Here is an 11,749-nt window from a genome sequence, read left to right on the forward strand (position 1 = left end):
GCAAGAAACTGATTCACATCTCCATTCTTACGCACTTCTCTTAGAAAAACAATTTGATGTTGAAATGTTTGGTTTTACCATGAAACACAGGATTAAGTGAGATTGCAATTGCCGCTTGGTTGTCCACTAAGATTTTTGTGCCTTGCTCTTGCTCCAGCTTGTAAATCGATAAAATTTTCTTCAACCAAATAGCTTGGTTGATACCGCAGCTTTTGAACGAACTCGCCACCGCTTGATTGAGCAACAACTTCCCGCTTTTGGAACACCAAGAAAAACACACGAACCCATGGTAAAACAAGACTCGAGGTACTTTTCATGTCATCCAAGGAACACGCCCAATCACTATCTGAATAACCATATAAATTGAAATTTTGTTCCTTGCGATACTTCACACCAAAGTTAATTGTTCCTTTGATGTATCTTACAATTCTTTTGCAGCCTTTAAGTGTAATTCACTTGCACAATGCATGAATCTTGACAAAACACTCACCGCAAAATGTAATGTCGCCTTGTTGCGTTGAGGTACATTAGACATCCAATTAATCCTCGAAAGTGAGCCTCATCAACTTTTTCACTCCATCCTCCTTCCGAACTTCTCCTTTTGATTCATAGGAGTGCTCATTGCTTTGCGATCATCAAGTTGAAACTTTTGAGAATTTCCCTTGCATACTTCTTTTGACAAATAAAAATTTCATGCTTCCTTTGAATGATTTCCATTCCAAGGAAATAAGACATAAGACCAAGATCTGTCATCTCAAAGACATTCATCATTTCTCGCTTAAAATCTTCAATAAGTGCAGCATTGCTTCCTGTCACCAAAAGATCATCAACATATAGAGAAATAATTAAAATTTCTGCTCCAGTACTTGATGTAAAGTGTTGATTCGATAGGCTTTTAGAAAGCCTAAAGTCGAGATGATCATCAATTCTGTACCACACTCTTGGTGCTGCTTTAGACCATAGAGAGCCTTTTTAGTAAATAGACTTTGTCTTCCCGCCTTTGATTACAAAGCCTTCGGTTGTTCAACATAGATCTCCTCTGCAGAAATCCATTGAGAAAGGCCGACTTGACATCCATTTGGAACACTTGCCATCCTTTACGAATCGCAATGGCAAGTAATAACTGATTGTATCAAGCCTAGCAACAGAGCAAAAGTGTCGAGTAATCAACTCCAAATATTTGTGCATAACCTTTTACTACAAGCCTTGCTTTGTGCTTGTTCACGTAACCATCGATTTAACTTGGTTCGAATACCCACTTGATACCTATGACATTTCTATCATGAGGTTTTTGTACAAGCTCCCAAGTCTGGTTTTTTCAATCATGGACAGCTCCTCTTGCATTGCGACCATCCATTTTGTGTTCTTCTTGGCCTCCTCAAAGCTTGTGCTCACAACCGCTACATTGCATCTCCGATATATGTCGAAAGCAATCTAGTGCCTCTAATAGGTGGATCATCCATCGTTTCTTCCGGTATTAGTTGGGGATTGAGATTTTGAATCTCCTTTGAATCTTTCCAACTCCATTGCTTGTCCTCCATGAAATGCACATCCGCTTACAAGGATTTTTTGTTTTTGAGTGATAAATTTTGTAAGCTTTAGAGATAGTGCTATAGCCAATGAATATTCCAGGTTCGCCCTTTGATCAAGTTTGTCACGCTTGACTGAGGTACATGTGAGTAACATAAACAACCAAATATCTTAAAAATCCAAAGAAGGTTTGAAACCAAACCAAGCTTCAAAAGGTGTTTGATTGTGCAAGGCTCGTGTTGGCGACTGCTTTGAATGAAAATCGCAGATTTGCGGCTTCAGCCCAAAATCTTTTTGGCAAGATTTTTTGATGAAGCATGCACCTAGCCATCTCCATGATTGAACGATTTTTCCTTTCACTCACCCCATTTTGTTGAGGAGTGTAAGGAGCGATAAGTTGATGTTCAATTCCGGCTTCAGCAAAATTGTTCAAATTGATCCGAAAGGTATTCTTTCCCATTATCGGACCTTAGAACTTGAATATTACAATGCTTTGATTCTCTACATGGGCTTTAAATCTCCGAACATTTGTGCCACCTCGGACTTGTATTTAAGAAAATAAATCCAACACATTACGGTTAGATCATCAATAAAAATGACATAATAAAGACTTCCCTTTAGTGATGGAGTTCTTTGTGGTCCAAAGAAGATCGGTGTGAACTAACTGGAGTTTTTGTGTGGCCCTCCAAGCACTTTTAGGAAATGATTTTCTTGTCTGCTTCCCAAATTGACATGCCTCACAATCATTTAAATCTTTGTCAAGGTTGGCACTCCATGAACTAGTTGATTTTCTTGCATGTAAATCATTCCGAATGATGGAAATGACCCAATCTCTTGTGCCGTAGATCGCTTAAGCTTCTTTATCGAAGGCAACTGCTCCTCCTCCATTGGATCAAATGAAAAACTCTTGCTCCTCATTTTGATTTTGAACATCTCCTGGCCTGTCGGATCCTTGATCATGCAACATTTTTCCTCAAAAATAACTTTGAATCCTTTCTCAAGCAGCTGTCCAACACTTAGCAAATTTTGATTAATTTCAGGTACATAGAGAACATCAGTAAGAGTTTTTGTACCTGAGTAACTTGTTAAAACTACAGTGCCTTTTCCCTTCACAGAGATGTATTCACCATTTCCAATTTTGACCCTTTTGACCTCAGTCTCCGTCAATTCTTTGAACAGATCTTTGTCGTAGGTCATGTGGTTGGTGCAACCACTATCAATTAACCAAGATTCACTTGAGTTGCTGCTGGAAAAACAAGTTGCAACAAAGAGCTGGTCCTCTTCCTCTTGCTCGGCATTTTGTGCCTCTGCTGCTTGTTGGGGAGTTTTTGCTTTGCATATTACAGCCTCATGCCCCATTTGGTTGCACTTGACACATTTAGCATCTGGTCTCCTCCAACATTTGAGATGTGAATGGGATTTGCCACCACAATGTTGACAAGGTGGAAATTTTCCCATTTTGAAGTTGTTGCTTTTATTAGGAGCAGCAGGGTCACCATCTCCAGCCCTGTTCTTCTTGCTATTCTTTTTCTTTCCCTTTCCACCAAATTGGTGCTTTGCTTGTAAAGCTCCTTCAACTGTTCCTTCTTGTCGTATAAGCCTTCTTTGTTCAGTAGCCTGCAAAGCATTAATTACCTCTGCAAAGGTAATACTGGTAACATCCTTAGCATTTTCTAATGAAGAAATTGAGGCTTCAAACCTTTCGGGTACAGTTACAAGGAGTTTCTGAACAATTCTAGATTCAGGAAATTCAGTGCCAAGAAGTCTCACCTGATTTGCAATCTTAAGAAGTTTGTCAGAATATTCTTTGATAGTTTCTGACTCTTTCATCTTAAGTACTTCAAATTCTTTAATAAGATTGAGCACTTTCATTCCTTTGATCCGTTCATTGCCTTGATATTCATCACGAAGATAATTCCAGATAGCATTTGCTGATTCTAGAGTCATGATTCTAGTGAAAATAGAAGAAGAGACAGCAGCGAACAGAATGGCCTTTGCCTTTGTCTTCTTTGTTTTTCTTTCTTTGTGATGTCTGAGTTGGGCCAAGGTGGGATTCTCAGGAAGAGCAGGGATATGAAAGTCTGCTTCTTCCACAGGTTCCCAAACATCCAAGGCTTGAAGGTAGGCTTCCATGCGCACTGCCCACATTTGATAATTTTCCCCATCAAAGGCTGGTGGAGAAATTTGAGAGAAACCTATTTCAGCATCCATGGCTTGAAGGTTGATTTTAGTGAGAGTAGGGTCAGTGTTTAGGAGCTCTCAAAGACTCACAAAGATACTCACAGATCCCTTAAGAAGAGAGCTCTGATACCAATTGTAGTTTTTTAGGCAGTAAAAACGATGAAGAAAACAAGAAATACTTGACTGCAAATATCATTTTATTTTATTCAGCAGCAACTTGTTTAAATACAAAACTATTAAACAAAAATTCCTAAAGACAAGGGCTTATGATTATCATGATAGATTACCATGATAAACTAAACTTCTTATTGAAAATCTAAAACAAAGTGATAACAACCAAAGTCCTAAAAATATGGTGGATAATCTTCTGAAATCATATCAGATTGGCAGCTTCTAGAGACACTTCCAACAGACCACTTCGCCAATTTAATTAGTCCTACTTTTGGAGAGTTTTTTTATTTTTTGTGCAATCTTTTGACCAACTGAACCTATAAGGGGCACCAACATTTGCTTCATGTACAGAACAGCCTGCAAGTTCAAAACTCAAGCACTCACCACCCGTAAAACAGAGAAAAAGTCCCTTTCTTTTTACGCTTCAACAATGGTTTTGATCAATCCTTGGCAATGGAATATCAATATATAATTGGAGGAATTCTAGCTTTTATTTTGGGGTTTGTACTGTGGCATAGGTCGACAGGAATGAAGAAAACTAAGGAATCAAGGGAAAATGTCAGAGATGAAGTTGTGAAGAGCTCAGAACAAGTGTTATGCCAGTCGGAGAATGCCACGAATACTGATATTATTATAGTTGGAGCAGGTGTTGCTGGGTCAGCTCTTGCTTACACTCTTGGCAAGGTGAATCTAATCTTCTCTCCCTACTTTAGATGGCAATGTATGACAGGATAAAAATTCACAAAATTAGCGACCCATCAGGCAGATATTAACATTTAAACCAAGTTTACAGTAAATAATAATAATAATAATAATAATAATAATAATAATAATAATAATAATAATAATCTCTTTTCCTTCCTTCAATTTGCAGGATGGACGGAGAGTGCATGTGATTGAAAGAGACCTCACTCTGCATGACAGAATTGTTGGAGAACTTCTGCAACCTGGGGGTTACCTAAAATTAATTGAGTTGGGCCTTGAAGGTGAGTACGATATTATTATTATTATTATAATCTTTTATGGATTGTTGAATCAGTGTGAATTCCATCAATCTTTCCGTCTCGGTCATCTGTCATTCAACTTTTGCTCTAATTCTTAACATGCATGCTTGTTGCAGATTGTGTAGAAGAAATCGATGCTCAACGGGTATTTGGATATGCTCTTTACAAAAATGGGAAAAGTACTAAACTATCATACCCCTTGCAAAACTTCGATCAAGATGTGGCTGGAAGAAGTTTTCACAACGGACGTTTCATTCAAAGAATGCGTGAAAAAGCTGCATCTTTACCTAAGTAATAATCTTCTTTCTCCCCCAGTTACTTCCTTCACTTTGCCATGCCTTTCATGTTCCAAATTATTGAATTCATGCTGCATAATTAAGAACATCACTTTATTACTTTCAACAGCTCATATATGTTCCCTTATTTTCATTGTAGTGTAAGACTGGAGGAAGGGACAGTAACATCCCTACTTGAAGTGGAGGGGACAGTCAAGGGTGTGCAGTACAAAACTAAAATTGGTCAAGAACTTACTACTTATGCTCCACTCACAATAGTATGCGATGGATGCTTCTCAAATTTGCGACGCTCTCTCTGCAATCCTAAGGTAAAGATTATGTTTCAACTAGGAAACAAAAACTTCTTTCTGAACTTCGTTGATAGATTCCTAAATGTGTAGGTGTTTTCTATTTCATGAGTTTTAAGTGAAATTTGGAAACTTTGTGTTTATACAGGTTGATATCCCCTCTTGTTTTGTGGCATTGATCCTAGAGAATTGTGAACTTCCATACCCAAATCACGGACATGTTATTCTGGCAGACCCTTCACCAATCTTGTTCTATCGTATTAGTAGCTCTGAAATTCGATGCTTGGTTGACATACCTGGCCAAAAACTACCTTCCATTTCAAATGGCGAAATGGCCAACTATTTGAAAACTGTGGTGGCTCCCCAGGTATTCAAAGTTCTCTAGGCATGCTAATGCATTTTTTTTTCATTTTGGCATTGATACGTATAGATAATAGTGCTAAGGAGCTCATAGAAATAACTCGATTTATGATGCTTTCAACTTTTTAATATGAAATTTGACGTGCATTTGACAAGTCATTTATCTTTTAATCTTTAGGATAATCAAGAGCTTTTATATGTGTTTCAGACTCCCCAAGAGCTACGTGATGCATTTGATTTTGCAATTAACAAAGGAAACATAAGAACAATGCCTAATAGAAGCATGCCTGCTGCTCCTTATCCCACTCCTGGTGCTCTTCTGTTAGGGGATGCATTTAACATGAGACACCCTTTAACAGGAGGAGGAATGACAGTTGCGCTATCTGATATTGTTGTATTGAGGAATCTTCTGAGGCCTTTCCATGATCTAAGCAATGTATATTCCCTTTGCAAGTATCTTGAGTCTTTCTACACTCTACGCAAGGTGATTAAATGATTTTTCACAAGTTACATATGAGCATTGTTTTTATAATTTCTAGACTTAAATTATTTAGGATCTAGTTTGGATAAACAATAGGGTAGTACTCTTGGCCACAACGGTGAGATTAAAATTGGTGCTAACCCTTCATATCCACTTCCATTCAGCCTGTGGCATCTACCATAAATACTTTGGCTGGAGCCTTGTACAAGGTTTTTAGTGCATCAACTGATCCTGCAAGCAATGAAATGCGTGAAGCATGTTTTGACTATTTGACTCTTGGTGGTGTATTTTCGAATGGACCTATTGCTTTACTCTCCGGTCTAAATCCTCGTCCATTGGAATTGGTTCTCCATTTCTTTGCGGTGGCTGTCTATGGCATCAGCCGCTTAATAGTTCCATTTCCTTCAATTCCACGCATGTGGATTGGAGCACGCATGTGGATTGGAGCTAGAATGATCTCGGTGTGTGTTGCCAATAGTACTTTCGATGATTTCCTATATTTAAAATGGCTTCCATTAATATATACTTAAAGTTCTAATTTCTATCATATTCTTTTCTTTCTTTAGGTTGCATTAAGAATCATTTTCCCTATCATAAAGGCAGAAGGAGTTCGACAAATGTTCTTCCCTACAATGCTCACGCATTACAGATCTCAGGTTGTTTGAGAACAAGAAATGCAAAGATTTGAAATCAAATAAAGTTGGTAGCAGTGCATCTTGCTTTTGGAGATAACCTAAGGATTTAGGAGATCAACTACGCTACGTAAATTTTTAGTTTAGTGATTTTATACTCATCTTTAGGACTATCAGATCTCGAGTCCAGTTGCAATCAGAGTCAAATACAAAAGAAAAATCCTCATTTTTTGAAATATTGTAAATTATTTGTGCTTTCAAAATTTATTGGACTGTACTAGTTTATTACGTAATTATTCCATGCATATTTGAATGGATCAACCTACTTGGAACTTGTATACATTTGAATATTATTAGCTTTTTGGACTCGTGATTTTATTTTTTTACATATTTTTCTATTAAAATATATATATATATATATATATATATATATATATATATATATATATATATATATATATAATATAGTGTTATCATAGTATCACAAATATTACGTTTAATTATTTAAATTGAAATATTAATTTTAATGTCATTTTAATTAATTATATAAATAAAAATATTATCAATTTAAGAAATATTATTTTTTACTCGATCATATTTTTCTGAAAACTATTTGTCATATTATTAGCATATAATATTAGCTTAATTATAAACTTGAATGTAATATAATAAAAAATATATATAATAATAAGTTTTAAAAATATAAATAGGTGAAGATGTTTAAAAATTAAAATAAATTAATGATAAATGCAAATATTCTCAATAAATTAAATTCGTTCAAATTCTATTATTTTATCTTTTAAAAAAAATAAGTTAGTTTTGAATATGTTTTATTTTATTTTTAATATTTTAAAATAATGTTAATTTACGTAATGAGATTGCATAGCTGGACTAATGCAAAAGAAAATTATTTATAAAATGTATTTTTTTAATTTAGCGCATTACTATAATAAAATTTTCATTTTCATTAAAATAATATCTTGAAATTTTATATTGTCGTATTGTTTAGTATAAACGCTTTTAAAACCTATTTAATATGTTATTTATTTAATATATTTAACAAGTATTTTATTTTTTAAAATTATAGATTATATTATATATTTATAAGTACATTATTAATTAAAATGCAAATATAAATTTAATCACGCATTTTTTTATTATTTCATAACAATATAAGAATACTTTAAAGTATTCAATTTTTTTTCTTTTTTCCAAATATGTAGCTACAACGTAAGTGGAATCTTCTTTTTTTTCTTTTTTTTTTTTGCAAATTTTGAAATAATGATGAATATTAAATGTAAGTATTTTTTTTAAATAGGATTCATAATAAAATTTTAATTTATATTAATTAATATTTTAGTAGATAATATAAATTTATAAGGACATTTTAGTCAATTTAAAAGTTCGCCCCCTCATTTGTCCTTTCATTCATATATTTATATATCTATGTATATATTATAGATTAATTGTATTTTTTATTTTCCATGTATTAGTTTCTTATTTTTGTTAATTTCTTTTTATAAAGTTTTATATTTATTTGAAATTAAGTAGAAATAGGACTAAGAATTTTAAATTTATATAAATATTAAAATTAATTTAAACAATAAAAATATATAATATAATTAAGTTGAAAAATGAATGGCATTTTTGGCAAATCCTTACACCACTCAGTTTTAAAAACTCCAAACAAGTTTTACATGCCTAAATGTTTGTCTAGGCTTGGAATTTGTACACAATTCAAAATTTAATTTCATCATTAATTGTTACAAGATGTATAATGCGATCAAAACACAACAAGCATGGTCTATTTGACATTGTTGCTATTGCCGCTGTTGAGAAATATTTTTTTTTAAACATATGAGTTAAAGAGTGCTAAAAATAATCTATTAAATTTGATAAGTTTTAGTAATTATGACACAATAATAACAAAATAGTTGTTTTCAAATTTTTTTTCAACATCTAAAGTAGTTTTTCTTTTTTTTTTCTTAAATTTTTTTCGCTTTAGGTTGCGTTAGGAATCATTTTCCTTATCGTAAAGGCAGAAGACAAATGTTCTTCCCCACAATCCTCACGCAATATTACTACTGACCACTACATGTAACAGCCCGATCCTTCTCCAGTTAGTATTGTCCGCTTTGGCCCATGGGCCTCACGGATTTGTCCCTTGGGAGGTTTCATTCCCAAAAGCGCGCTGACCAGGTGAGGAAGGCTCTCACATATATGGCCCAAATCTTTTCTTTCCGTTTCCGATGTGGGACACGAAGTTTTCACCCCAGTGCGTAGCTGGTTGAACAAGCACGTCCCAACCCCATCCCTGGGTCATGACAAGCCCGCCAGCTTCCTTCTGGTGCGTCCTCGCACCACACACCGTACTAGAGGGAGCCCAGCTCTGATACCAAATTGTAACAGCCTGATCATTCTCCAGTTAGTATTGTCCGCTTTGGCCCATGGGCCTCACGGATTTGTCCCTTGGGAGGTTTCATTCCCAAAAGCGCGCTGACCAGGTGAGGAAGGCTCCCACATATATGGCCCAAATCTTTTCTTCCCGTTTTCGATGTGGGACACGAAGTTTCCACCCCAGTGCATAGCTGGTTGAACAAGCACATCCCAACCCCATCCCTGGGTCGTGACACTACAAACACCAACTAAGTCAAGGAAATGCCTAAACTTGCTGACTGGGACTCCCTTGGTTATCATATCTGCCGGATTATCATGTGTAGAGACTTTTTGCACAACTACAGTCCCTAAGATACAATGTCTTGAATGAAGTGATATCTAACGTCAATGTGCTTAGTTCGCTCATGATACATTTGATTCTTTGTGAGAAGTATTGTACTCTGACTATCACAAAACACTGTTGACTTATTCTGCATCAACCCAAGATCACCCACCCAGCCTTATAACCATAAAGCTTCCTTTACTGCCTCTGCTAAGGCCATATATTTAGCCTCTATGGTAGACAAAGCAACTGTAGCTTGCAATGTTACCTTCCAACTAGTAGCACTTCCAAAAAGAGTAAACAAATAACCTGTCAAAGATCTCCTCTTGTCTAAGTCCCCTGCAAAATCTAAATCTACATAGCCAACAACTGAATCACTTATCTTGGCCCTGTCAAATGATAGACCAATATCTATTGTAACACCCTAGGCAAATCCCACATCGGCAAAACACGGGAGAGATGCTGGGTTTATAAGTTGGTGGTTCGTAACCTCTAGTGACGCGTTTTAAAATCGTGAGGGCTTCGGCTCAGAGCGGACAATATCACTAGTGGGCCGGGCCGTTATATTTGTGGTATCAGAGCCGCTCCGCGTGCAACCTTGAACGATGGTGGGACAAACCTCAGCGAGGACGCTGAGTCCCATAAGGGGGGTGGATTGTAACACCCTAGGCAAATCCCACATCGGCAAAACACGGGAGAGATGCTGGGTTTATAAGTTGGTGGTTCGTAACCTCTAGTGACGCGTTTTAAAACCGTGAGGGCTTCGGCTCAGAGCGGACAATATCACTAGTGGGCCGGGCCGTTACATCTGTAGTCACCTTAAAATATCTCAAAATCCATTTCACTGCCTACCAATGCTCTTTTCTAGGACACGCAATATATCTACTCACAACACTAACTGTATGTGAAATGTCAGGTCAGGTGCATACCATAGCATACATAATGCTACCAACAGCACTCGAATAGGGAAAACTGGACATGTGCTCTATCTCCTCACCTATTTTTGGTGACATGTCTGCAAATAACTTGAAGTGGACAACAAACGGAATAGTCATGGGCTTAGCATTATTCATGTTAAAATGCTTAAGCACTTTTTCAACATAGGCCTGTTGAGACAAGAAAAGCTTCCCAACACTTTTATCTCTGCTAATTTCCATTCCCAATATCTTCTTTGCAGCACTCAAATCCTTCATCTCAAACTCATCACTCAATTGCATTTTCAGAATGTTAATTTGTGACAGGCTTTTAGTAGCAATAAGCATGTCATCCACATACAATAGAAAATAAATAAAGGAATCATCTGAAAGCTTCTTATGATATACACAATTGTCTTATGAACTATGATTAAAGCCATTACGAGCCATAAATGTATCAAATCTTTTGTACCACTGCCTAGGGGATTGTTTTAGACCATATGAAGATTTCTTAAGTAAGCAAACATGGTTTTCCATACCTAGAATGACAAATCCCTCAGACTGACTCATATAAATTTTCTCCTCTAACTCACCATGCAAAAATGTTGTGTTCACATCTAGTTGCTCAAGCTCTAGATCATGAAGAGCAACCATAGCAAGAAAGACTCTGATAAAACTGAGCTTCACAACTGGAGAAAACACTTCATTAAAGTCAATCCCCTCCCTTTGAGTAAAGCCTTTTGTTACCAATCGTACCTTATATTGAGGTGCTTCAATCCCTCGAGTGTCTTCTTTTTTCTTGAACACCCATTTACAGCCTATCACTTTTTGTCCCTTAGGCAATGTTATAAGCTCCCAAGTCTGATTCTAGTGAAGAGATTCAATTTCTTCACTTATAGCATCGACTCACTGATTTGCATCTAAACAAGAAATAGCTTCTCTATAATTACTGGGTTCATGCACATCAACTGTCTCAGCAACTGACAAGGCAAACGCAACTAGATCCGCATATGCATATCTCTGCGGTGGTCTAATCTGTCTTCTCTCTCTACCAGTTGCAATGCTATATGGTTCCTATTGCTGTTGCTCAGGTGCATCCTCTTGTTGATTAGGATCTTGCACCGCATCCTCTGAATCACTGGACTGAACTACTGAAATATTAAAATCAAGCTCC

The 11,749-nt window shown here is 36.2% G+C and overlaps 1 protein-coding gene across 1 annotated transcript; it reads left to right on the plus strand.

The window, feature by feature from the left end:
* The first annotated feature begins 4,335 nt into the window (after nucleotides 1-4,335).
* Nucleotides 4,336-6,975, plus strand: LOC131173145 (squalene monooxygenase SE1-like). The gene is made up of 8 exons (XM_058135007.1): nucleotides 4,336-4,566; nucleotides 4,757-4,868; nucleotides 5,003-5,177; nucleotides 5,322-5,490; nucleotides 5,618-5,836; nucleotides 6,038-6,313; nucleotides 6,475-6,771; nucleotides 6,877-6,975. The coding sequence occupies exons 1-8, from the start codon at nucleotides 4,336-4,338 to the stop codon at nucleotides 6,973-6,975; spliced, it is 1,578 nt and encodes a 525-aa protein (XP_057990990.1).
* Nucleotides 6,976-11,749: the final 4,774 nt, after the last annotated feature.

The sequence above is a fragment of the Hevea brasiliensis genome, chromosome 14 (genome assembly GCF_030052815.1).
Source record: "Hevea brasiliensis isolate MT/VB/25A 57/8 chromosome 14, ASM3005281v1, whole genome shotgun sequence".
NCBI lineage: Eukaryota > Viridiplantae > Streptophyta > Magnoliopsida > Malpighiales > Euphorbiaceae > Hevea > Hevea brasiliensis.

Coding starts and splice junctions, on each gene's coding strand:
- LOC131173145 (XM_058135007.1), top strand. CDS start 4,336: ATGGAATATCAATATATAATTGGAGGAATTCTAGCTTTTATTTTGGGG. Junction 5,837..6,037: donor AAACTGTGGTGGCTCCCCAG/GTATTCAAAGTT, acceptor TATGTGTTTCAG/ACTCCCCAAGAGCTACGTGA. Junction 6,314..6,474: donor CTTTCTACACTCTACGCAAG/GTGATTAAATGA, acceptor ACTTCCATTCAG/CCTGTGGCATCTACCATAAA.